Raw genomic sequence first — 27426 nt, forward strand, 5'->3', positions numbered from 1 at the left:
TTCAGCTGGGACCACAAAGTCCAGACCTCACACAGAAATACAGTTCACGACCCCTCACTCTGGATGGCCTTCTTTTCAAAGCCACATGAAGGCTTAAGTCATGTGTGCAAAAAACCTGTGAACTTACTGCCCTTTTGGGAAAAAATTCTTTAAGATTCAGAAATTTTACTATGATCATAAACGTTTTAGACACTTTCAGGAAGAAGCTATGGGACTGATGGAAAGTTTCTTTTACAGTTAGATAGAAATATTAATATATTTTTTACTTTTTTAAACTACAGAAAGAAAAAGATATGTCCGTCAATTAATCGTGCCAGTGGAAATACTGTATTTTCTTTCTACTCTATTTTAGATATAATTAATCTTATTTCCTCATATAATGGGCTTCCCTGCTAGCTCAGATGGTAAAGAATCTGCCCTCAGTGTGAAGACCAGGATTCGATCTCTGGGTCAGAAAGATCTCCTGGAGAAGGGACTGGCAACCCACTCCAGTATCCTTGCTTGGAGAATTCCATGGACAGAGGGCCCTTGCAGGCTACAGTCCATGGGATCACAAAGAGTCAGACATGGCTAACTAACACTTTATTAGTAGAATATTCACATTAATTAATATACATGCTTATTCTCCTAAAAAGAGGCAATCAAAGAGGATCAGGCCAAAAGTATGGGGAACAGGTGTTACGCAGGTGTGATAGGTGTGCCTGACTTGTGAGAAAAATGGTATGGTGGCCCAGTGCTTAGCACTCTGCACTCTCACTGCCTCTGGCCCAGATTCAATCCCTGGTCTGGGAACTAAGACCCCACAAGCCCTAGGTCATGGCTTAAAAAAAAAAGGAAGAAAGAAAACTAGTCTGCAATAACTGTCTTATCTTTTGGTTTTCAGCATTTTATGTTTTGTGATTGATTACATAGGTTTCTCATTTCGAAAGAAACTCAGATGTGATGTGCCTGTGATATTGAGACTTTTAGGAAATATATATTTGACCTTCATCCACAGTTCCTGGCTCACAGATTCATGCGTTCTTGGAATTTATTGATTGAAAAGAGATATGGCAGCTTCTTTGTTCATTTGCTCTTTGTTCTCAGTCCCTGAAAACACTTCAGGGCCACACCAGAGACCTAACGGTCACATTTTGTATTTTGGGGTCCATGTCTGTATTGCATTCTGTGACACCATTTTTTTTTCCTTTTTTTTGCCTAAGGAGGGATCTGAACACTTGAGTCAATGTCATGCTCCACAGAACCCTGGCCTTGGGGTCCTGGTGAACAAGAGGGGATGAGCTCTCTCCCTCACTCCTCACCGGTTGCGGGAACATTGCTGGACAAGCAGGCGCTGGAGAAGGCCAGGATCCACAGGGCTGTGCAGCACACCTTCAGAGCGGCTGGTGTCCAGCAAAGGTCAAGCTGGGACGGTCAAAGAACAAGAAACAAGCAGTGTTGGTGAGGACATGGGGTAAAGGGAACCCTTGGGCACTGCTGGTGGGAATGTGAATTGTGCAGCCACTATGCGGACACTGTGCAGGTTCCTCAAAACTAAAAACAGAACCTCAAGCACTTTCACTTTGGGGCCTTTAAAGAAGATGAAATAGGCAATTTGAAAATATATATGCACCCCATGTTCATGGAAGTGTTATGTACATTATTGAAGCCATGGAAACAACTTCCATATCCGATGATGAGAGAATGAATAAAGAAACTGCAGTGTGTGCATACTCGTGATCATTCTTCAGCTATAAAAGAGAAGGAAATCCTGCCTTTACAATACATGGATGGTACGTGAGGGCATTAGGGTAATGAAACACGTTAGACAGAGGAAGGAAAATACTGTATGATCTCACAGGTAGGTGGAACTGAAAAAAAAACAAACAACATAACGTCATAGATAAAGAGAAATAACTGGTGGTTCTCAGAGGTAGAGAGTGGGCTCTATGGCAAAATTGGCAAAGTGGTCAGAAGGTACACATTTCCAGGAATAAAATAAATAAGTCATGGACATGTAATGTACATCATGGTGACTATATTTAAAATGTTAAGGACACTAATACAGTTAACAATACTGCACTGTACATTTGAAAGTTGCTAAAAGACTAGATCTTAAAATTTCTCTTCACACAAAAAAATTTTACCCTGTAGATATAAATGTTAATTAGGCATATGTGGTGATCATTTTGTAATATGTACATAATAAATCATTATATTGTACACCTGAAACTAACACATGTTATACCTGTATCTCAGAGAGAATGTGTGTCTATGTAGGTAAAAGATTTGAACAACGTCAATTGGGGGCTTGGATGAGAGCGGTCCAAGACTAAGAGAGTGTCCCCTGCTTGACAGGCTCCAGTGGCCTTTCAACAGCTGCACAATCGGTTACTTACGTTACATTTCCTCTGTGGAAACACACAATACGTAGTGTGGCTTCTAGTGTGGCTACTGTCCCTGATTCACTGATTAAATCTCCAGAGATGAAAACAATGAACACTGGATGAGTGTGAATGCCTTTGTGATAAAATTCACAGTGCATTGGAAATAAAAGAGAAATTCCCTAAAAAGATGAAGGGTATCTTTAGATAACATCATACTTAATGGAGTAGCATAGGTTCCACCCTAGCAAGTCAACAAATATCGGTAAAAGGTATAACAATTGAAAGGAAAAAAGAAAGATTTATGTTCATAAAAGTTCTACATGTAGAAAAATCCAAAAGTTTATACCGATACATTTAGAGGTTTAACAAGAGAGCACAATGACTTGAGACAAATTCAAATTTGAAAAATTCATTGCAGACTTCCCTGTGGTCCATGATCAAGCATCTGCCTTCTAAAGCAAGGGATGGGAATTTGATCCCTGGTAAGGGAACCAAGGTCCCACATGCCTTGCCACTCGGCCAAAAAAGATCAATTACTTTCTCATATCACAGTAATATAAAACTGTATGAGAGCCATTGACAGTTGCATCAAAAATTAGGATATACCTGGAATCTATCTAACATTTAGAAAGGTATACAACAAGAGGATATACAAAACCTCAATGGAGAAAATTATAAATCTGTCTTGAAGGACATTAAAGATATAAATGAATGGGAAAATATACCACATTAGGGGTTTGAAAAAAGAATATAAATATCCATTCTACTCAAAATAATGTGCAGAATCAAAATGTATGTCACCACATCCCAAGTGGACATCTGTAGAACTCAATAATTCCACTGTAAAATTTATTTATTTATTTATTTTCCACTGTAAAATTTATTTATTTATTTTCTAATTTTATTTTATTTTTAAACTTTACATAATTGTATTAGTTTTGCCAAATATCAAAATGAATCCGCCACAGGTATACATGTGTTCCCCATCCCGAACCCTCCTCCCTCCTCCCTCCCCATACCATCCCTCTGGGCCGTCCCAGTGCACCAGCCCCAAGCATCCAGCATCGTGCGTCGAACCTGGACTGGCAACTCGTTTCCTACATGATATTTTACATGTTTCATTGCCATTCTCCCAAATCTTCCCACCCTCTCCCTCTCCCACAGAGTCCATAAGACTGTTCTATACATCAGTGTCTCTTTTGCTGTCTCGTACACAGGGTTATTGTTACCATCTTTCTAAATTCCATATATATGCGTTAGTATACTGTATTTATGTTTTTCCTTCTGGCTTACTTCACTCTGTATAATAGGCTCCAGTTTCATCCACCTCATTAGAACTGATTCAAATGTATTCTTTTTAATGGCTGAGTAATACTCCATTGTGTATATGTACCACAGCTTTCTTATCCATTCATCTGCTGATGGACATCTAGGTTGCTTCCATGTCTTGGCTATTATAAACAGTGCTGCGATGAACATTGGGGTACACGTGTCTCTTTCCCTTCTGGTTTCCTCAGTGTGTATGCCCAGCAGTGGGGTTTCTGGATCATAAGGCAGTTCTATTTCCAGTTTTTTAAGGAATCTCCACACTGTTCTCCATAGTGGCTGTACTAGTTTGCATTCCCACCAACAGTGTAAGAGGGTTCCCTTTTCTCCACACCCTCTCCAGCATTTATTATTTGTAGACTTTTGGATCGCAGCCATTCTGACTGGTGTGAAATGGTACCTCATAGTGGTTTTGATTTGCATTTCTCTGATAATGAGTGATGTTGAGCATCTTTTCATGTGTTTGTTAGCCATCTGTATGTCTTCTTTGGAGAAATGTCTATTTAGTTCTTTGGCCCATTTTTTGATTGGGTCGTTTATTTTTCTGGAGTTGAGCTGCAGGAGTTGCTTGTATATTTTTGAGATTAGTTGTTTGTCGGTTGCTTCATTTGCTATTATTTTCTCCCATTCTGAAGGCTGTCTTTTCACCTTGCTAATAGTTTCCTTTGATGTGCAGAAGCTTTTAAGGTTAATTAGGTCCCATTTGTTTATTTTTGCTTTTATTTCCAATATTCTGGGAGGTGGGTCATAGAGGATCCTGCTGTGATGTATGTCGGAGAGTGTTTTGCCTATGTTCTCCTCTAGGAGTTTTATAGTTTCTGGTCTTACGTTGAGATCTTTAATCCATTTTGAGTTTATTTTTGTGTATGGTGTTAGAAAGTGGTCCAGTTTCATTCTTTTACAAGTGGTTGACCAGATTTCCCAGCACCACTTGTTAAAGAGATTGTCTTTAATCCATTGTATATTCTTGCCTCCTTTGTCAAAGATAAGGTGTCCATATGTGCGTGGATTTATCTCTGGGCTTTCTATTTTATTCCATTGATCAATATTTCTGTCTTTGTGCCAGTACCATACTGTCTTGATAACTGTGGCTTTGTAGTAGAGCCTGAAGTCAGGTAGGTTGATTCCTCCAGTTCCATTCTTCTTTCTCAAGATCGCTTTGGCTATTCGAGGTTTTTTGTATTTCCATACAAATTGTGAAATTATTTGTTCTAGCTCTGTGAAGAATACTGTTGGTAGCTTGATAGGGATTGCGTTGAATCTATAAATTGCTTTGGGTAGTATACTCATTTTCACTATATTGATTCTTCCAATCCATGAACATGGTATATTTCTCCATCTATTAGTGTCCTCTTTGATTTCTTTCACCAGTGTTTTATAGTTTTCTATATATAGGTCTTTAGTTTCTTTAGGTAGATATATTCCTAAGTATTTTATTCTTTCCGTTGCAATGGTGAATGGAATTGTTTCCTTAATTTCTCTTTCTGTTTTCTCATTATTAGTGTATAGGAATGCAAGGGATTTCTGTGTGTTGATTTTATATCCTGAAACTTTACTATAGTCATTGATTATTTCTAGTAATTTTCTGGTGGAATCTTTAGGGTTTTCTATGTAGAGGATCATGTCATCTGCAAATAGTGAGAGTTTTACTTCTTCTTTTCCAATTTGGATTCCTTTTATTTCTTTTTCTGCTCTGATTGCTGTGGCCAAAACTTCCAAAACTATGTTGAATAGTAATGGTGAAAGTGGGCACCCTTGTCTTGTTCCTGACTTTAGAGGAAATGCTTTCAATTTTTCACCATTGAGGATAATGTTTGCTGTGGGTTTGTCATATACAGCTTTTATTATGTTGAGGTATGTTCCTTCTATTCCTGCTTTCTGGAGAGTTTTTATCATAAATGGATATTGAATTTTGTCAAAGGCTTTCTCTGCATCTATTGAGATAATCATATGGTTTTTATTTTTCAATTTGTTAATGTGGTGTATTACATTGATTGATTTGCGGATATTGAAGAATCCTTGCATCCCTGGGATAAAGCCCACTTGATCATGGTGTATGATCTTTTTAATGTGTTGTTGGATTCTGATTGCTAGAATTTTGTTAAGGATTTTTGCATCTATGTTCATCAGTGATATTGGCCTGTAGTTTTCTTTTTTTGTGGCATCTTTGTCAGGTTTTGGTATCAGGGTGATGGTGGCCTCATAGAATGAGTTTGGAGGTTTACCTTCCTCTGCAATTTTCTGGAAGAGTTTGAGCAGGATAGGTGTTAGCTCTTCTCTAAATTTTTGGTAGAATTCAGCTGTGAAGCCGTCTGGACCGGGGCTTTTGTTTGCTGGAAGATTTTTGATTACAGTTTCAATTTCCATGCTTGTGATGGGTCTGTTAAGATTTTCTCTTTCTTCCTGGTCCAGTTTTGGAAAGTTGTACTTTTCTAAGAATTTGTCCATTTCTTCCACGTTGTCCATTTTATTGGCATATAATTGTTGATAGTAGTCTCTTATGATCCTTTGTATTTCTGTGTTGTCTGTTGTGATCTCTCCATTTTCGTTTCTAATTTTGTTGATTTGATTTTTCTCCCTTTGTTTCTTGATGAGTCTGGCTAATGGTTTGTCAATTTTATTTATCCTTTCAAAGAACCAGCTTTTGGTTTTGTTGATTTTTGCTATGGTCTCTTTTGTTTCTTTTGCATTTATTTCTGCTCTAATTTTTAAGATTTCTTTCCTTCTACTAACCCTGGGGTTCTTCATTTCTTCCTTTTCTAGTTGCTTTAGGTGTAGAGTTAGGTTATTTATTTGACTTTTTTCTTGTTTCTTGAGGTGTGCCTGTATTGCTATGAACTTTCCCCTTAGGACTGCTTTTACCGTGTCCCACAGGTTTTGGGTTGTTGTGTTTTCATTTTCATTCGTTTCTATGCAAATTTTGATTTCTTTTTTGATTTCTTCTGTGATTTGTTGGTTATTCAGCAGGGTGTTGTTCAGCCTCCATATGTTGGAATTTTTAATAGTTTTTCTCCTGTAATTGAGATCTAATCTTACTGCATTGTGGTCAGAAAAAATGCTTGGAATGATTTCTATTTTTTTGAATTTACCAAGGCTAGCTTTATGGCCCAGGATGTGATCTATCCTGGAGAAGGTTCCATGTGCGCTTGAGAAAAAGGTGAAATTCATTGTTTGGGGATGAAATGTCCTATAGATATCAATTAGGTCTAACTGGTGTATTGTATCGTTTAAAGTTTGTGTTTCCTTGTTAATTTTCTGTTTAGTTGATCTATCCATAGGTGTAAGTGGGGTATTAAAGTCTCCCACTGTTATTGTGTTATTGTTAATTTCTCCTTTCATACTTGTTAGCATTTGTCTTACGTACTGTGGTGCTCCCGTGTTGGGTGCATATATATTTATAATTGTTATATCTTCTTCTTGGATTGATCCTTTGATCATTATGTAGTGACCTTCTTTGTCTCTTTTCACAGCCTTTGTTTTAAAGTCTATTTTATCTGATATGAGTATTGCTACTCCTGCTTTCTTTTGGTCCCTATTTGCATGGAAAATCTTTTTCCAGCCCTTCACTTTCAGTCTGTATGTGTCCCCTGTTTTGAGGTGGGTCTCTTGTAGACAACATATGTAGGGGTCTTGTTTTTGTATCCATTCAGCCAGTCTTTGTCTTTTGGTTGGGGCATTCAACCCATTTACGTTTAAGGTAATTACTGATAAGTATGATCCCGTTGCCATTTACTTTATTGTTTTGGGTTCGAGTTTATACACCGTTTTTGCGTTTCCTGTCTAGAGAATATCCTTTAGTATTTGTTGGAGAGCTGGTTTGGTGGTGCAGAATTCTCTCAGCTTTTGCTTGTCTGAAAAGCTTTTGATTTCTCCTTCATACTTGAATGAGATCCTTGCTGGGTACAATAATCTGGGCTGTAGGTTATTTTCTTTCATCATTTTAAGTATGTCTTGCCATTCCCTCCTGGCTTGAAGAGTTTCTATTGAAAGATCAGCTGTTATCCTTATGGGAATTCCCTTGTGTGTTATTTGTTGTTTTTCCCTTGCTGCTTTTAATATTTGTTCTTTGTGTTTGATCTTTGTTAATTTGATTAATATGTGTCTTGGGGTGTTTCTCCTTGGGTTTATCCTGTTTGGGACTCTCTGGGTTTCTTGTACTTGGGTGATTATTTCCTTCCCCATTTTAGGGAAGTTTTCCACTATTATCTCCTCAAGTATTTTCTCATGGTCTTTCTTTTTGTCTTCTTCTTCTGGAACCCCTATGATTCGAATGTTGTAGCGTTTAATGTTGTCCTGGAGGTCTCTGAGATTGTCCTCATTTCTTTTAATTTGTTTTTCTTTTATCCTCTCTGATTCATTTATTTCTACCATTCTATCTTCTAATTCACTAATCCTGTCTTCTGCCTCTGTTATTCTACTATTTGTTGCCTCCAGAGTGTTTTTAATTTCACTTATTGCATTATTCATTATATATTGACTCTTTTTTATTTCTTCTAGGTCCTTGTTAAACCTTTCTTGCATCTTCTCAATCCTTGTCTCCAGGCTATTTATCTGTGATTCCATTTTAGTTTCAAGATTTTGGATCAATTTCACTATCATTATTCGGAATTCTTTATCAGGTAGATTCCCTATCTCTTCCTCTTTTGTTTGGTTTGGTGGGCATTTATCCTGTTCCTTTATCTGCTGAGTATTCCTCTGTCTCTTCATCTTGTTTAAATTGCTGAGTTTGGGGTGTCCTTTCTGTATTCTGGCAGTTTGTGGAGTTCTCTTTATTGTGGCGTTTCCTCACTGTGTGTGGGTTTGTACAGATGGCTTGTCAAGGATTCCTGGTTAGGGAAGCTTGTGTCGGTGTTCTGGTGGGTGGAGCTGTATTTCTTCTCTCTGGAGTGCAATGAAATGTCCAGTAATGAGTTATGAGATGTCTATAGTTTTGGGGTGACTTTGGGCAGCCTGTATCTTGAAGCTCAGGGCTGTGTTCCTTTGTTGCTGGAGAATTTGCTTGGTATGTCTTGCCCTGGAACTTATTGGCCCTTGTGTGGTGCTTGGTTTCAGTGTCGGTATGGAGGCATTTGATGAGCTCCTGTCAATTAATGTTCCTTGGAGTCAGGAGTTCCCTGGAGTCAGGATTTGGACTTAAGCCTCCTGCTTCCGGTTATCGGTCTTATTTTTACAGTAGTTTCAAAACTTCTCCTTCTATACAGCACCATTGATAAAACATCTACATTAAAGATGAAAAGTTTCTCTACAGTGAGGGTCACTCAGAGAGGTTCACAGGGTTACATGGAGAAGAGAAGAGGGAGGAGGGAGTTAGAGGTGACCCAAATGAGATGAGGTGAATCAATAGTGGAGAGAGTGGGCTAGCCAGTAGTCACTTCCTTATGTGCACTCCACAACTGGACCACTCAGAGATGTTCACGGGGTTATACAGAGAAGAGAAGAAGGAGGAAGGTAACAGAGGTGGCCAGAAGGATAAAAGGGGGGAATGAAAAGGAGGGAGACAGATCCAGCCAGTAATCAGTTCCCTAAGTGTTCTCCACCGTCTGGAACACACAGAAATTCACAGAGTTGGGTAGAGTAGAGAGGGGTTAGGGCAGAGACACAGGCGACCTGGTGGAGAAAAAGGAGAGTCCAAAGGGAGAGAGAGCAGTCAAGCCAGTAATCTCACTCCCTAGTGAAAAATGGGTCCTGAAGATTGGGTCCTTAAAGGTACAAAATTGGTAACAAATACATAAAAGCAAAAATTAAAAATCTAGAGTAGAGTTTGGAATTTCAAAAATACGATGTTAAAGAAAAGAAGAAGGAAAAGAAAGAGAGAAAAAACGAACAAACAAAAACAAACAAGGTCATGAAAATTATAAAGAAAGTACAGGTACAAAATTGATAACTAATACCAGAAAGCAAAAATTAAAAATCTAGAGTAGAGTTTGGAATTTCAAAAATACGATGTTAAAAAAAAAAAAAGAAGAAGAAAAATAAAGAGAGAAAACAAACAAACAAATACAAACAATGTCACAAAAATTATAAAGAAAATACAGGTACAAAATTGATATCAAATACAAAAAGCATAAATTAAAAATCTAGAGTAAAGTTTGGAATTTCAGATATACAATGTTATATAAAAGAAGAAGAGAAAGAAACAGAGAAGAAGAGGAAAAAGAAAAAAGTCACAGAAATTATATAAAAAAAAAACTATAGGTACAAAATTGATAACATATACCAAAAAGCGAAAATTAAAAATCTAGAGTAGAGTTTGGAATTTCAAAAATACAATGTTAAAGAAAAGAAGAAAAAAACAAAAACAAAAACAAACAAACAAACAAAAAAAACAAGGTCAAAAAATTATAAAATATATATATATATGAAGTTTTCTGAAGAAGAAAAAAATAGGGTCTTTTTTTTTTTTGCAAAGTAATAGGTTATAAAAGTGAAAATTAAAGGAACAATAGAGGACTTAAAAAAATTTTTTTAATTAAAAAAAAAAGAAAGAATGATCGTAAAAATAATAAAAATATATCTAGGACTTTTTTTTTTTTTTTTTTTGTGGGTGTTGTGGGTTCAGTTCATTTTTGGCTAGTTCCTTGGTCAGATTTATATTTCTCAAGATCTATAGGCCCCTTCCTATGTAGTCCGTAGTAACCACAGGGTTTTGATCTATTGCCTGTAGCTTCCAAGGCGTTTCCCTCTGTTATATCTTCTTCTGTTTGCTAGTCTCTTCAGTATCTGGTTTCCGCCCTGACACAAAGGGCACGGCGGAGGACACTTTTTTTTTTTTTTTTTTAGGCTTACTTGTTCAGTTGCGCTGTGGGGAGGGAGGGAGGGATGCTGCAAACAAATAACACTGGCGTGGGCTCACAGTGCCTCAGCCACCCTGGGTCTGCCCCCGCTCACGGCGCGTGTAGCCTCCCTGTCCACACTGCTCGGACTCTAGGTTGTTCCGCCGGGAACAATCCGAGGCTGGCCCTGGGCTGCATGCACCTCCCAGGTCCAAGCCGCTCAGGTTCAGGCACTCGGGTAGTCCTCAGAGGCGCAGACTCAGTTGGGCCTGCGTTTTGTGCTCTTCCCAGGTCCGAGCAGCTCAGGTGATGAGGTGTTTGGCGAGCGCCAATGCTGCGACTTATCGCCTCCCCGCCACTCGGTTATCTGGGTGTAAAACCGGCGCACCTTCTCAGGCAGATGTTGACCGTCCAGACCCCCAAGAAGTTTTAGTTAGCAAAGAAGCCTGCTTACAGTTTTATAGATAATGTCTCTCTGGGGCTGCGATTGCCCCCTTCCGGCTCTGGCTGCCTGTCACCGGAGGGGGAAGATCTGCAGCCGGCTATCTCTGTTCAGTCCTTTGTTCCGTGCGCGGGCCTGGCGGTCTTAGGTTAGGGCTGGCTTTTCGCGTGGTAGATATCCCACAGTCTGGTTTGCTAGCCCAAATTATTTCGCTCAGATAGCGCTCAGGGTATTCAGGCCAGATTCTTACTCTCAGCGATGCAGCTCACGCCGCGCCTCCCTGCCCAGCCCCGGCTTGCTAATGGCAGATGCAGGCGTCTGCGCTGCTTCTCCGCTGAGGGAGTTACTGTAGGGCTCGCAATCTGCGAGTTTTAATTGTTTATTTATTTTTTCTCCCTGTTATGTTGCCCTCTGTGCTTCCAAAGCTCGGCACAGATTCGGCAGTGAGAAGGTTTCCTGGTGTTTGGAAACTTCTCTCTTTTTAAGATTCCCTTCCCGGGACGGAACTCCGTCCCTCCCTCTTTTGTCTCTTTTTTTTTGTTTTTAATATTTTTTCCTACCTCCTTTCGAAGAGTTGGGTTGCTTTTCTGGGTGCCTGATGTCCTCTGCCGGCATTCAGAAGTTGTTTTGTGGAATTTACTCGACGTTTAAATGCTCTTTTGATGAATTTGTGGGGGAGAAAGTGTTCTCCCCGTCCTACTCCTCCGCCATCTTGGCTCCTCTCCTCCACTGTAAAATTTAAAAGGAAGCAGACATTTCAAGGAAGGCAAGGGTACCTTGAAAAAGAACAGTGTGTGAGGCCTGGCTCTGCAAGTTGTGAAGATACATAACCCCCTGCCTGCTTGCTTAGTTGGACAGTCGTGTCTGACTCTTTGCCACCCCATGGACTGTAGCCCACAAGACTCCTGGGTCCATGGGATTGTCCAGGCAAGAATACTGGATTGGGTTGCCATTCTCTTCTCCAGGGTATATTAGAGCATAGTAGAACCAAACTTTTGGACTGAAAGAGGGATGGTCAGGTAGACTAGTGGAACGGAAAAGGGAACCTAGAAATAAACCCCAACCACAGGAAGCATCATGTGTAATAGAAAAGGTGATAGAAAGAAGTGACAAAGAGATAGGCGTTTCAATTACTCTGTGGGCGACAGGGGATCTGAAGCCAGTCAAATGCAACTGCATCCCTAGCTCATATGGGAACCAAAATCAAGTGCAGATGGGCTGAAGATCTATTTAGAGAGACAAACAGTAGAGCTGCTGCAAGACACTGCAGCAGGTGTCTCCATGAACTGCGGGGGATGGGGGGGGTAGGATTCCTGAACAACACAGAAACAACACCATCTCTAAGACAGACGCCGAAATCCCGAGCTGTATTAAAATGAAGAACTCTTCATAACAGATATCCCTGGGAGTGCCGAATTGAAAGCCATCAGGTGGGAGAAGACACTGATGACACAGATAACCATCAAAGTAACAGTAGTCAAAATATGAGTTTCTACAAATGCCTAAGGTAAAAGAAATATACAGAAATGGGCCCAAATGAGCAGGACTTTCATCGAGGGCAACGTATAAGGAGACCGTCAGGGAATGGAAAGCTGCCCCACGTAACTGCAGTCAGGAACCTGCACATTAAGACACTAACAGGGCATGACTACGTGTGCTCCAAGTAGCCAGCTATTAAAGTCTCTCAAAACACCAACTGCTGGGAAAGTGTGGAGCAGTGGTTGTTGAAATGTAAGTTGGCCCACATATTTGAGAGGAAAACAGCTTCTTACGGCAAGCTGAGCTTGTTCTTACATGAGGACCCAACACTTCCACTCCTTGGATGCATGTTCTAGAGCAGCCATGAGTAATGGTGGCCAAAACCCACATGTGGCAATTGAAGGGTTTAAAGACGGTTATAAGGCTGGGTGTTGGGAGGGGCCACATGAAGTGCTGTAAGGTGAAACGACACTGGGTTTCCAGATTTAGTACAAGAAAATGAATGTAGATGATTGTGGGCCCGATTCCAATGTGTCTGTCAGTTCGACCACATCACGCACAAGCAATTCTGTTGAATTGAGTTGAATATTCAACTCAACTCAATCCAACTCAATGTTGACACTGTCTACCTGTAAATAGCATCACATCCTACAAGACTTCAGTTCTTCCAGACTGCCCCTCCAGTTTCATATGCCTGTTTCAAATCCAGGTTGTCACATGTACACCTGATCTGCTGGTTACTCATGATTCATTCAGTTCAGTCACTCTGTCATGTCCGATTCTTGGAGATCCCATAGACTGCAGCACGTCAGGCCTCCCTGTCCATCACCAACTCCCGGAGTTTACTCAAACTCAAGTCCATTGAGTCGGTGATGCCATCCAACCATCTCATCCTCTGTCGTCCCCTTCTCCTCCCGCCTTCAATCTTTCCCAGTATCAGGGCCTTTTCCAATGAGTCGGTTCCTTGCATCAGGTGGTAAAGTGTTGGAGTTTCAGCTTCAGAATCAGTGCTTTCAATGAATATTGAGGACCGATCTCCTTTAGGATGGACTGGCTTGATGTCCTTGCAGTCCAAGGATTCTCAAGAGTCTTCTCCAACACCACAGTACAAAAGCATCAATTCTTCAGCAGTCAGCTTTCTTTATGGTCCAACTGTCACATCCATACATGACTACTGGCAAAAACATGGCTTTGACTAGACAGACCTTTATCGGCCAAGTAATGACTCTGCTTTTAAATATGCTGTCTAGGCTGGTCATAACTTTCCTGCCAAGAAGTAAGTGTCTTTTAATTTCATGGCTGCAGTCTCCATATTCAGTGATTTTGGAGCCCCCCAAAATAAAGTCTGCCACTGTTTCTACTGTTTCCCCATATGTTTTCCTTGAAGTGATGGGACTGGATGCCATGATCTTAGTTTTCTGAATGCTGAGTTTTAAGCCAACTTTATCACTTTCCACTTTCACTTTCATCAAGAGGCTCTTTAGTTCTTCACTTTCTGCCATAAGGGTGGTGTCATCTGCATATCTGAGGTTATTGATATTTGTCCCAACAATCTTGATTACAACTTGTGCTTCATCCAGTCCAGCACTTCTCGTGATATACTAGGCATATAAGTTAAATAAGCAGGGTACAATATGCAGGCTTGAGGTACCGCTTTCCCGATTTGGAACACTCTGTTATTCCATGTCCAGTTCTAACTGTTGCTTGCTGTTCTGCAGACAGATTTCTCAAGAGGCAGGTCAGGTGGTCTGCTATTCCCATCTCTTTAAGAGTTTTCCAGAGTTTGTTGTGATCCACACGGTGAAAGGCTTTCCCATAGTCAATAAAGCAGAAGTAGATGTTTTTCTGGAATTCTCTTGCTTTTTCGGTGATCCAACAGATGTTGGCAATGTGATCTCTGCTTCCTCTGCCTTTTCTAAATCCAGCTTGAACATCTGGAAGTTCACAGTTCACGTATTGCTGAAGCCTGGCTTGGAGAATTTTGAGCATTACTTTACTAGTGTGTGAGAAGAGTGCAATTGGCAGTAGTTTGAGCATTCTTTGACATTGCCTTTCTTTGGAATTGGAATGAAAACTGATCTTTCCCAGTCCTGTGGCCACTGCTGAGTTTTCCAACTTTGCTGGCATAAAGTGCAGCACTTCCACAGCATCATCGTTTAAGACTTGAAATAGCTCAACTGGAATTCCATCACCTCCACTAGCTTTGTGATGCTTCCTAAGTGATGCTTCCTAAGGCCCACTTGACTTCCCATTCCAGGATGTCTGGCTCTAGGTGAGTGATCATACCATCGTGATTACCTGGGTCATGAAGATCTTTTTTGTACAGTTCTTCTGTGTATTCTTGCCACCTCTTTAATATCTTCTGCTTCTATTAGGTCCATACCATTTCTGTCCTTTATTGTGCCCATCGTTGTATGAAAAGTTCCCTTGGTACCTCTAATTTTCTTGAAGAGATCTCTAGTCTTCCCCCACTTAATTGTTTTCCTCTATTTCTTTGCATTGATTACTGAGGAAGGCTTTCTTATCTCTCCTTGCTGTTCTTTGAGACTCTGCATTCAGATGGGTATATCCTTCCTTTTCTCCTTTGCCTTTCGCTTCTCTTCTTTTCTCAGCTATTTGTAGGCCTCCTAAGACAACCATTTGCATTTTTGCATTTCTTTTTCATGGGGATTGTCTTGATCACTGCCTCCTGTACAATGTAACGAACCTCCATAGTCCATAGTTCGTCAGGCACTCTGTCTATCAGATCCAATTCCTTAAATCTATTTCTCACTTCCACTGTATAATCGTGAGGGATTTGAGTTAGGTCATACCTGAATGGTGTAGTGGTTTTCCCCACTCTCCACCATGACCCGTCTGTCTTGGGTGGCCCTATATGGCATGGCTCATAGTTTCATTGAGTTAAACAAGGCTGTGGTTCATGTGATCGAATTGGTTAGTTATCTCCCACTGAAACGTGAAACTGAGTTCTGTTATGATGCTGGGATGGAAATTCACTTGGCTAATCAAGAGAACTCTTTGAGGCTGCCTTCTAGAATTAAATAAATGCTGGCCTTATGGCGAAACACTTCCTTACCCACCAGGAAAGAAGTGCTGTGCTGCTGTGATGTGCTTATTCCCTCAGTCATTTCCTACACTTTGGACCACATGGACTACAGCCCGCCAGGTTCCTCTGTCCATGGGGATTCTCCAGGCAAGAACACTGGAAGTCAGTTGCCATGCCTTTCTCCAAGGGACCTCCCCAACCCAGGGATCAAACCCTGGTGTCTCCCATTGCAGGTGGATTCTTTACCAGTTGAGTCACCAGGGAAGCCCAAGAACACTGGAGTGGGTAGTCTATCCCTTCTCCAGGGGAACTTCCTGACCCAGGAGTTGAACCAGGTCTCCAGCATTGCAGGCAGATTCTTTACTGACTGTGTGGATCACAACAAACTGTGGGAAATTGTTCAAGAGATAAGAAGACCAGACTACCTTACCTGCCTCCTACAAAACCTGTTTGCAGGTCAAGAAGCAACAGTTAGAACCAGACATGGAACAAGAGACTGGTTCAAAATCGGGGAAGGAGTACGTCACAGCTGCATACTGTCACCTTGCTTTTCTAACTTATATGCAGAGTACATCATGAGAAATGCTGGGCTGGACAAAGCACTAGCTGGAATCAAGATTGCCAGGACAAGTAACAATAACCTCAGATATGCAGGTGACACCACCCTTATGGTGGAAAGTGAGAAGGAAACTAAACAGCCTCTACATGAAGGTGAAAGAGGAGAGTGAAAAATCTGGCTTCAAACCCAACATTCAAAAAACTAAGTTCATGGCATCTCGTCCCATCACTTCATGGCAAATAGATGGGGAAACAATGACAGACTTTATTTTGGGGGGCTCCAAAATCACAGCAGATGGGGACTGCAGCCATGAAATTAAAACATGCTTGATCCTTGGAAGAAAAGCTATATTTCCTTCCAAACCTAGACAGCATATTGAAAAGCAGAGACATTACTTTGCTGATAAAGTTCTGTATAGTCAGAGCTATGGTTTTTCCAGTAGTCATGTATGGATGTGCGAGCTGGACTATAAAGAAATTGAGTGCCAAAGAATTGATGCTTTTGAACTGTGGTGTTGGAGAAGACTCTTGAAAGTCCCTTGGAATGCAAGGAGATCCAACCGATCCATCCTAAAGGAAATCAACCTTGAATATTCACTGGAAGTGTTGCAGGAAGGGGGACCCCTTCCAGGGCCTGAAACTGGGCTCTTGTCCAACACTCAGAAATGGATTGTCCGAAGAGACATATGTGCTGACAAAGCAAGAGCCCAGAGGGTTCTGAGCTTGCCAGGCGCACTCTCTTTCTGCAGGTCTCAGCCCTGCATCTCCAGGATCCTGGTGCTGGAGATGGGGGCAGCGTCCAGGGTGGGAAACCCTGGAACCCAGCTCAGCTGTGCAGGAGGGTTGCTGTCAGCAACACAGAGCAGCTGCAGTGCCTGGCTCTCTGAGATGAGAAGGGACGAGGTGTTCTGCAGAATCTTGAGGGCTTTTGGGGAAAGCCCAGCAGGAGAGCTGGGGGAGGCTGAGTTCTCACCATCCGGCCTTCCCAGGATCTATTAGCATCTGTGCATATATCTTTGTGTATATTGCATGTGTGTGTGGTCTAGTGCATGGGAGGTGGGGCGGGGTGGTGATTTTCTCGCTGTTCTTCCCATATCTGATCGCACTCAAGTGCACACCCCCCCCCTCCTTGGAGGCAGTCCTAGGAGCAGGACCCAGCCCTGGAGAGCAGAGGTCCTGTCCTACCTGTGATGTTTCTGAAGGAGAGGCTGATGCAGAGGTTCCTCAGGGCATCTGGGGCAGAAAGACATGGGCTTGCTGCAGAGGAGGAGTGGGATGGAAACTGACCAGCACCCCAGGAGGGAAACCAGGAAGCAGAGGGCTGTCCTTCACGGCCACTCCCCACCTCAGCTCCCAGTGCGTAGACCCATAGAAGAGTAGGCTGGCCTTCTCTCTATACACTCACACACACACACACACACACACACCACTGCCCCGAGGGACTCAGCCACCCCTCCACACTCACAGGAGACATTGAGCTGGATGGCTCTCTCCATGGTCACCTGAGATCCTTGGAGATTCACCCAACATGTGAGGTCAGTGCTGTGGTCCTGGGGCCTCAGGGTGGGGGTGAACTTCAAGGAATGCAGAGTCTCTGGGTGCAGCAGCAGCAGCGGTACCATGTCCGCATCCTCCAGCCCAGGTCCAGGTGCCTCCGTCTGGGAGGAAGTGCCCCAAATGTGGGGAAGGAAGGAGGAAGCCCCAACAGGAAGCCAGGAAGGCAGCAGGTGATGAAGACTGGCTGGCGAAGAAGGGGGAGGTGGACTCCATAGGCGGGTCTGGGAGGGTATCGATGAGAAGTCAGGCTGTTTCACGTTCTCCCTCCAACCTCTCTCCCCTCCCCTCTGCCGCAGGCTGCAGGGGAGAGCATGAAGCCCCAGAGCTGGCAAGGTTTCACCATATGTGACTCTGAAATGTTGTTGTTTACTCACTATGCTGTGTCCGACTCTGCGGCCCCAGGGACCATAGCCCGCTGGACTTCTCAACCCATGGGATTACCCAGGCAAGAATACTGGAGTGGGTTGCCATTTTGTTCTCCAGGGGATCTTCCCAACCCAGGTACTGAACCCACATCTTCTGCATTGCAGCCTGACTCTTTACCACCGAGATACCAGGGAAGCCCGGATGTGACATGATCACCTTCCGAATGATTTTCATGTTCACCATGGGATCGCCCCGGGAGCAGTGAAACCAGAAAAAGAGAAACAAAGTCCAGCCCTGGTCATCCGGCTTGACCCACCTACAGCTGAAAAACACCAAACGTTCTGGAAAAGAATATTGAAAAATTTATCAAAACCATTCCCCTTCAGGCAGGAAAAAAGTTTCCAGACCCCCAAACAGTGGAGGATGGAGCCCAGGAAGGAAAACTTGAACATTAAAGCTCCTTTGCCCAGAAGGGTTGTCAGAACACGGCACAGGCCTACGGGTCTACGTGGACCTGAGTGTCTGTAGGACCAGCCCCCGGGGCACTGCTGCTGCTGCTGTCACTTCAGTCGTGTCCGACTCTGTGCGACCCCATAGACAGCAGCCCACCAGGCTCCCCCGTCCCTGGGATTCTCCAGGCAAGAACACTGGAGTGGGTTGCCATTTCCTTCTCCAATGCATGAAAGTGAAAAGTGAAAGTGAAGTCCTCAGTCGTGTCTGACCCTCAGCGACCCCATGGACTGCAGCCCACCAGGCTCCTCCGTCCATAGGATTTTCCAGGCAAGAGTATTGGAGTGGGGTGCCATTGCCTTCTCCGGGGCACAGGCCCATGCAAAATGGGGTGGCTGAAGTGAGCGCCTTGCCCCACTCAGTGCAGACCCCCGAAGCCCGGACTTCACAAGAATGGCATTCAGGACCCCTCACACTGCATGCCCTTGTTTTCAAAGCCACGTGAAGGCTCAAGCCATGTATGGAAATAACCTGTGATGTCAGTGCTTTTTAGGATTGATATTTCATAAGGTTTCCTAAATTTGACAGTGCCCCTAAACATTCTACACCCTCCCAGTAACCAGTTCTGGAAACCAAAAAAAAAAAAAAAAAAACCTTTCTTTAATATTTATTTAGAAATACTCTGTTTACATTTGTTAGTTTCTTAAAGTGTAAAAATCTTAAAATTTTTTCAGAGGGAGGAAGGATAAATTGGGAGATTGGGATTGACAAATACACACTACTGTATCTAAAATAGATAACCAACAAGGACCAACTGTACAGCCCAGGGAAGTATACTAACAATGTTGTAAAAAAGTATAATGGGAAAGAATCTGGGGAGAATATATGTATATCACTGAATCACTTTGCTGTACTGTGAAACTAATACAGCATTATAAATCAATTATATTTTAATTTTTAAAAAGTCACATCCAGACTAAAGAATTCAAATTAACAAGAAAAAGACTGCCCAATTTTTATTTTTTTTTAAATTACATAGAAGTGATTTTTATTTTTTAAATTTATTTTATTTTTAAACTTTACAATATTGTATTAGTTTTGCCAAATATCGAAATGAATCCGCCACAGGGATACCTGTGTTCCCCATCCTGAACCCTCCTCCCTCCTCCCTCCCCATACCCTCTCTCTGGGTCGTCCCAGTGCACCAGCCCCAAGCATCCAGTATCGTGCATTGAACCTGGACTGGCGACTCGTTTCATTCATGATATTATACATGTTTCAATGCTATTCTCCCAAATCTCCCCACCCTCTCCCTCTCCCTCTCCCACAGAGTCCATAAGACTGATCTATACATCAGTGTCTCTTTTGCTGTCTCGAAAGAATACATTTGAATCAGTTCTAATGAGATGGATGAAACTGGAACCTAGTATACAGAGTGAAGTAAGCCAGAAAGAAAAACACCAATACAGTATACTAACACATATATATGGAATTTAGAAAGATGGTACCAATTTTTATTTTAAGTGGGCAAAGATCGAAACAGGAATTTCACTAAAGAAGATATTCAGACGGCTCAACATCATTGCACATGAGGGAAAGAAACTAAAAAGGCAAGGAGATACCGTCACAGTGGAGTGCAGTGCTGAAAACTGACCGTGTAGGTAATACAAGTGCTCCTGAGGGTGTACAAAGCTCAGAACCCTCACATATGCCATGGGATATAAACTCATCTAACTACTCAAAAGAACTCTCTGAGGCTACCTTCTCAAACTAAATATATGCCAAATTTATGATGAAGCAGTTCCACACCCACCAGGAGGAAAGTGCTAGCCCTCCTATTTTCATCACACCATTCACGTCAACGTTACTTTGAATGAGCCAAAATTTGCAAACGAAGGCAATGTCATCATATTTTAGAGTCCATACATAACTGGAGGAATAGTCATACATAAAATACTATTTTCAAGACAAAACCAAGCAATACCAACAATGAGTTATTGATACATGTAAAAACATGAGTAATCCCATACTAAGCGAGGTAAGTCAGAAAGTCGCTTTTCAATGGCATTCACTCTTCCTACTGTCACGCAGTCATCTCCACAAATAAAGGCTCGTGGATGCAAAGGGCACAGGGTTGGAGGCGAGAGTTTCCAGGGAGAAGCAAACTGTGATGTCCCCACGTCTGTCCTCTGGGCTCTGCATCCTCAGGTGAATCTCGTCATGAGAGGGAGCGAGGCTCAGCCATACCCCTCAGCCCAGCTCCTAGTGGCCACCACACCTGCAGAGCCAATAGAGTCTCAGGTCCGAGAGTCAGGCCCATTTCATTCATTCTGGGCTCTGCCTCAAGGCATATGCGACCTTAGTTCCTCAACCCAGGATCGAGCCCCTGCCCCCTGCAGTGGAAACTCACAGGCTCAACCACTGGACCAACAGGGAAGGCCCTGGAGAATCACACAGCTTAGCTCCAGACAGGACAGGACCACCCAGCCCCACCGGCAACTCCAGAGCCATTCCCCGGACGTCCGCGCAGGGGGACAGGGGTGCTCACCTGGTGTAGTAGGTCCAGGTGAGGCCATAGGTGAGGAGGAAGCCAGCCCCCATGAGGGCCCCTCTGATCAGGGTGAGGACCAGGGGCCAGGAGCCCTGCTGCTCCTCAGTCTCACAGCTGCAGGGAGGGGGGCCTTCTGGGGAAGGGAGAGGGGGTGAAGCTCAGTCCCCAGACCCAGCTCTCTCAAAGGCACACACCTGCCAAGGCTGCCCACCCGCAGGACCTGTCTGCAACTCACTCTGCACAGAGAGGCTGAAGGAAACTTGCTGGGAGCCCAGAGGGTTCTGCGCTCGGCAGGTGACTTCTCCATCTCCAGCCGGTACTTGTGGTATCTCCAAGACCCCGGTGCTGGAGATGGGGGTAGCCTCCAGGGTGGGAGACCCTTGGAACCAGCTCAGCTGTGCAGAGGGGTTGCTGTCAGCAACACACAGCAGCTGCAGCGCCTGGCCTTCTGAGATGAGAATAGATGCGGTGTTCTGCAGAATCTTGTGGGCTTTGGGGGAAAGCCGAGTGGGAGAGCTGGGGGAGGCTGAGGTCTCCTCCTCCCTCCTTCCCAGCATCTCCTGGCTTCGCTGTCTCCTCCCCTGGCTGGCCAGCTGGGTTCCCTGTGGTCCCAGGGCTGAACCTTCCCACCCTAAGCAGGCTGAGCCAACATGTCTGGGCCTCGTATCTTCAGGGGAGGCTTGGTGTCTCAATGGGACAGGCCTGGGCTGTTTGGTGGAAAGAAAACCCAGAGCCTCAAGGCTTGAGATGTTGATTCAGTGAAGGCAGCAGAGGATGGGACTAAGGAGGCTTTTGTGGAAGAAAGCCACACAATAGAACCATGGTGAAGGAAATGGGCTTTGAACAGGGTGTGTGAGTGTGTATATGTGTGGGGTGTATGTGTGTGTGCCTGTGTGTATGTGTGCATGAGTGCATGTGTATATGTCCGTGAGTGTATATGTGCATGATGGTGCCTGTGCTGTGGGTATATCTCTGTGTATATGTGTGATGTGTGTGTGCCTGTGTGTATGGGCGTTTCTGTGCGTGTGTCAGTGTATGTTCATGTGTATGTATTATGTGTGTGTGCCTGTGTGTGTGAGTCTCAGTGTGTATTGCATGTGTGTGTGCTCTAGTGCTTGGGAGGTGTGGCAGGCTGGTGATTTTCTCCTTGCTCTTCCCATATCTGATCACATTCAAGCCCACTCCCCGGCCCCACCTTGGAGGCAGTCCCAGGAGCAGGACCCAGCCCTGGAGAGGAGAGGTCCTGTCCTACCTGTGACATTTCTGAAGGAGAGGCTCATGCGGAGGTTCTTCGGAGCATCTGGGGCAGAAAGACATTGGCTTGCTGCAGAGGGAGGAGTGGGATGGAAACTGACCAGCACCCCAGGAGGGAAACCAGGAATGGGGGGGCTGTCCTTCACGGTCACTCCCCACCTCAGCTCCCAGGGCGCAGACCCATAGAAGAGTGGGCTGGCCTTCTCTCTACACATGCACACACACGCGCACACCCACACACACACACCAGCGCCCTCAGGGACCCCGCCGCCCCTCCACACTCACAGGATACGTTGAGCCAGATAGTTCTTTCCAGGGCCACCTGCGATCCCTGGAGTGTCACCAGACAGGTGAGGTTGGTGCCGTGGTCCTGGGGCCTCGGGGTGAGGGTGAGCTCCGAGGAGTGGAGGGTGTCTGGGTTCATGGCATCAAGGGCGTCCCCCACCCAGGAGAACAGGAGAGGGTGTGGCTCATCACAGGCTAGTGACAGTCTGCAGGTCAGCTTTGTGGGGCGGCCGGACTCCAGAGGCTCCAGAAACTGGATGTCGGGTTTCTCTGAAGAAAGGGAGATGAGACAGAGGGAGACGCCTGGATGCAGGGGTGTGGGGACCCAGAGGGTCAGGGTCACAACTCCTTCCCTGTTCTGGGTCTCTCCTGAACCCTCAAACCCCAAGACCTGGAGCAGGGAGGGCTCCTATACCCTGTTCCCGTTCTAATAGAGGAGTCTCCATGGGCCAGGGTCCTCTCCTGGGCTCCCTGTCATACCTGTCACCAGCAAATTCAGCTTTTTATCTCTGTAACTGTATCTCACATCATATCCTCTCTCCACTCGGAAGTAGTAGACTCCTGAGTCGCTCAGCCTGGCCTGTCTGATGCTCAGGGAGCAGTCATTGTTGCTGGGGTCCCCGAGGAGGCTGAATCGGTCCTGGGTCTCTGGCCTCACTCGTTTCCTTGGGTCGTTTGTGGCCACAGCATCATTGGTGTGCTGGTCTTTTTCCCGGAACCAGTAGATGAAAAGTTCGCCAGAGGAATACCGGGGATATCCCGAATTCCAGGGGTAGGAGAAGGAGCAGGTCACGCGGACGTCCATGCACGCCTTCACCGCCACTGATTCCTGCACTTCGAGCCCGTACCCTGGCAATTCCTGCAGGGACCCTGGGGAACACAGAGGCTCAGCGGCAGCTCCAGCCCCTCCCCACGCGTGCTCCCCTCCCCCAGCCGTGAGCCCCGTCCCCCACCTCCCCCACTCACCCCCCCACAGCAGGGGCAGCAGCAGCAGGGGCACCATGTCAGCATCCGCCAGCACAGAGCCGGTTCAGGTCCCTCTGCTGGGGAGGGAAGCGCCCCGAATGTGGGGAGGGAACGAGGAAGCCCCAACAGGAAGCCAGAGGGTGACGGAGACAGAGCCTTGGCCAAGCACAGAAGGGGAACTTGGATGCCCCAGGCCATGGAGGAGGGGTGGCCCTGAGAAGGCAGAAGGTCACACCCCACACCCCACACCCCAGGGGGAGATCCTGAGGCCCCCAGAGGCCGAGAGGCTTCACTGCACGTGGCTCTGACATGACCACCCATCCAGTGATGCTCGGGTCCACGGTGGGATCACCCAGCAGCCGGCACAACCAGAAAAGAGAAACCAGGTCCAGCCCTGGTCATCGGGTGGGACTGACCCTGCAACAGAGAAACACTGAATTTTCCAGGAAAGAACATTGAAAGATTTCTCAAAACTACTCAGACTTGGGCAGGAAGACTCACATACGCTGGAGGGTGGAAGCCAGGAAGGAAAGCTGAGCGTGAAAAGCTCCTTTGCCCAGAAGGGTTTTCAGAACAGGGCACACGGGCTGTGCGTCGTCATGGATCTGAGGGTCTGTGGGACCAGCCGACCAGGACAGGCCCACGCAAAGTGGGGTGGTAAAGGAAGAACTTTGCCCCATTCAGCTGGGACCACAAAGTCCAGACCTCACACAGAAATACAGTTCACGACCCCTCAGTGTGGATGGCCTTCTTTTCAAAGCCACATGAAGGCTTAAGTCATGTGTGGAAAAAACCTGTGAACTTACTGCCCTTTTGGGAAAAAATTCTTTAAGATTCAGAAATTTTACTATGATCATAAACGTTTTAGACACTTTCAGGAAGAAGCTATGGGACTGATGGAAAGTTTCTTTTACAGTTAGATAGAAATATTAATATATTTTTTACTTTTTTAAACTACAGAAAGAAAAAGATATGTCCGTCAATTAATCGTGCCAGTGGAAATACTGTATTTTCTTTCTACTCTATTTTAGATATAATTAATCTTATTTCCTCATATAATGGGCTTCCCTGCTAGCTCAGATGGTAAAGAATCTACCCTCGGTGTGAAGACCAGGGTTTGATCCCTGGGTCAGGAAGATCCCCTGGAGAAGGGACTGGCAACCCACTCCAGCATCCTTGCTTGGAGAATTCCATGGACAGAGGGCCCTTGCAGGCTACAGTCCATGGGATCACAAAGAGTCAGACATGGCTAACTAACACTTTATTAGTAGAATATTCATATTAATATACATGCTTATTCTCCTAAAAAGAGGCAATCAAAGAGGATCAGGCCAAAAGTATGGGGAACAGGTGTTACACAGGTGTGATAGGTATGTCTGACTTCTGAGAAAAATGGTATGGTGGCCCAGTGATTAGCATTCTGCACTCTCACTGTCTCCGGCCCAGCTTCAATCCCTGGTCTGGGAACTAAGACCCCACAAGCCCTAGGTCATGGCTTAAAAAAAAAGGAAGAAAGAAAAATAGTCTGCAATAACTGTCTTATCTTTGGTTTCAGCATTTTATGTTTTGTGATTGATTATGTAGGTTTCTCATTTCGAAAGAAACTCAGATGTGATGTGCCTGTGATATTGACACTTTTAGGAAATATATATTTGGCCTTCATCCACAGTTTCTGGCCCACAGATTCATGAATTGTTGGAATTTACTGATTGAAAGAGATATGGCAGATTCTTTGTTCATTTGCTCTTTGTTCTCAGTCTCTGAAAACACTTCAGGGCCACACCAGAGACCTGGGGTCACATTTTGTATTTGGGGGCCTTGTCTGTATTGTATGCAGTGACACTGTTTTTTTCTTTTTCTTTTTTTGTTTTGCCTAAGGAGGGATTCAAACACTTGAGTCAATGTCAGGCTCCACAGAACCCTGGACTGGCCCTGCCCAGGGTCCTGGTGAAAAAGAGGGGATGAGCTCTCTCCCTCACTCCTCACCGGTTGCGAGAACATTGCTGGACAAGCAGGCGCTGGAGAAGGCCAGGATCCGCAGGGCTGTGCAGCACACCTTCAGAGCGGCTGGTGTCCAGCAAAGGTCAAGCTGGGACGGTCAAAGAACAAGAAACAAGCAGTGTTGGTGAGGATGTGGGGTAAAGGGAACCCTTGGGCACTGCTGGTGGGAATGTGAATTGTGCGGCCAGTATGGGGACACTGTGCAGGTTCCTCAAAACTAAAAATAGAGCCTCAAGCACTTTCACTTTGGGGCCTTTAAAGAAGATGAAATAGGCAATTTGAAAAGATATATGCACCCCATGTTCATGGAAGCGCTATGTACATTATTGAAGACATGGAAACAACTTCCATATCCGATGGTGAGAGAATGAATAAAGAAACTGCAGTGTGTGCATACTCGTGATCATTCTTCAGCTATAAAAGAGAAGGAAATCCTGCCTTTACAATACATGGATGGTACGTGAGGGCATTAGGGTAATGAAACACGTTAGACAGAGGAAGAAAAATACCGTATGATCTCACAGGTAGGTGGAACTGAAAAAAAAAACAAACAACATAACGTCATAGATAAAGAGAAATAACTGGTGGTTCTCAGAGGTAGAGAGTGGGCTCTATGGCAAAATTGGCAAAAGTGGTCAGAAGGTACACATTTCCAGGAATAAAATAAATAAGTCATGGACATGTAATGTACATCATGGTGACTATATTTAAAATGTTAAGGACACTAATACAGTTAACAATACTGCACTGTATATTTGAAAGTTGCTAAAAGACTAGATCTTAAAATTTCTCTTCACACAAAAAAATTTTAGCCTTATAGATATAAATGTTAATTAGGCATATGTGGTGATCATTTTGTAATATGTACATATATTAAATCATTATATTGTACACCTGAAACTAACACAAGGTTATACCTGTATCTCAGAGACAATATGTGTCTATGTATGTAAAAGATTTGAAAAACGTCAAGTTGGGGGCTTGGATTAGAGTGGTCCAAAACTAAGAGAGTGTTCCCTGCTTGACAGGCTCCAGTGGCCTTTCAACAGCTGCACAATCGATTACTTATGTTACATTTCCTCTGTGGAAATACACAATACGTAGTGTGGCTTCTAGTGTGGCTACTGTCCCTGATTCACTGATTAAATCTCCAGAGATGAAAACAATGAACACTGGATGAGTGCGAATGCCTTTGTGATAAAATTCACAGTGCATTGGAAATAAAAGAGAAATTCCCTAAAAAGATGAAGGGTATCTTTAGATAACATCATACTTAATGGAGTAGCATAGGTTCCACCCTAGCAAGTCAACAAATATCGGTAAAAGGTATAACAATTGAAAGGAAAAAAGAAAGATTTTGTTCATAAAAGTTCTACATGTAGAAAAATCCAAAAGTTTATACCGATACGTTTAGAGGTTTAACAAGAGAGCACAATGACTTGAGACAAATTCTAATTTGAAAAATTCATTGCAGACTTCCCTGTGGTCCATGATCAAGCATCTACCTTCTAAAGCAAGGGATGGGAATTTGATCCCTGGTAAGGGAACCAAGGTCCCACATGCCTTGCCACTCGGCCAAAAAAGATCAATTACGTTCTCATATCACAGTAATATAAAACTGTATGAGAGCCATTGACAGTTGCATCAAAAATTAGGATATACCTGGAATCTATCTAACATTTAGAAAGGTATACAACAAAAGGATATACAAAACCTCAATGGAGAAAATTATAAATCTGTCTTGAAGGACATTAAAGATATAAATAAATGGGAAAATATACCACATTAGGGGTTTGAAAAAAGAATATAAATATCCATTCTACTCAAAATAATGTGCAGAATCAAAATGTATGTCACTGCATCCCAAGTGGACATCTGTGGAACTCAGTAACTCCACTGTAAAATTTATAAGGAAGCAGACATTTCAAGGAAGGCAAGGGAACCTTGAAAAGAACAATGTGTGAGGCCTGGCTCTGCAAGTTGTGAAGATACATAACCCCCTGCCT

At 43.9% G+C, this 27426-nt stretch overlaps 1 protein-coding gene across 4 annotated transcripts; it reads right to left on the reverse strand.

Annotated features, from left to right (window-relative positions):
• Positions 1-19850: 19850 nt before the first annotated feature.
• LOC112442215 (sialic acid-binding Ig-like lectin 14) lies at positions 19851-23635 on the reverse strand. 4 transcript variants are annotated; one of them, XM_024978782.2, is made up of 7 exons: positions 23420-23635; positions 22934-23323; positions 22454-22723; positions 22167-22238; positions 21150-21362; positions 20912-21047; positions 19851-20641 (listed from the first exon to the last, which is right to left on the reverse strand). In XM_024978782.2, the coding sequence occupies exons 1-7, from the start codon at positions 23454-23456 to the stop codon at positions 20626-20628; spliced, it is 1134 nt and encodes a 377-aa protein (XP_024834550.1). In that variant the 5' UTR covers positions 23457-23635; the 3' UTR covers positions 19851-20625. The 4 variants fall into 4 exon arrangements, with proteins under 4 accessions (XP_024834550.1, XP_024834548.1, XP_024834551.1 ...); XM_024978780.2 differs by having other exon boundaries at positions 21150-21404; positions 23420-23631; XM_024978783.2 differs by having other exon boundaries at positions 22167-22214; positions 23420-23627.
• Positions 23636-27426: the final 3791 nt, after the last annotated feature.

The sequence above is a fragment of the Bos taurus genome, chromosome 18, assembly GCF_002263795.3.
Source record: "Bos taurus isolate L1 Dominette 01449 registration number 42190680 breed Hereford chromosome 18, ARS-UCD2.0, whole genome shotgun sequence".
Lineage (NCBI taxonomy): Eukaryota > Metazoa > Chordata > Mammalia > Artiodactyla > Bovidae > Bos > Bos taurus.

What these genes read in the sequence shown, in the direction of transcription:
- LOC112442215 (XM_024978780.2), bottom strand. Translation starts at nt 23,456, where the DNA reads ATGGTGCCCCTGCTGCTGCTGCCCCTGCTGTGGGGGG. An exon ending in GCTGAATTTGCTGGTGACAG is followed by an intron (nt 22,724 to 22,933) that starts GTATGACAGGGA and finishes CCCTTTCTTCAG; the next exon opens with AGAAACCCGACATCCAGTTT. An exon ending in CTCCTTCAGAAATGTCACAG is followed by an intron (nt 21,405 to 22,166) that starts GTAGGACAGGAC and finishes TTTCCCCCAAAG; the next exon opens with CCCACAAGATTCTGCAGAAC.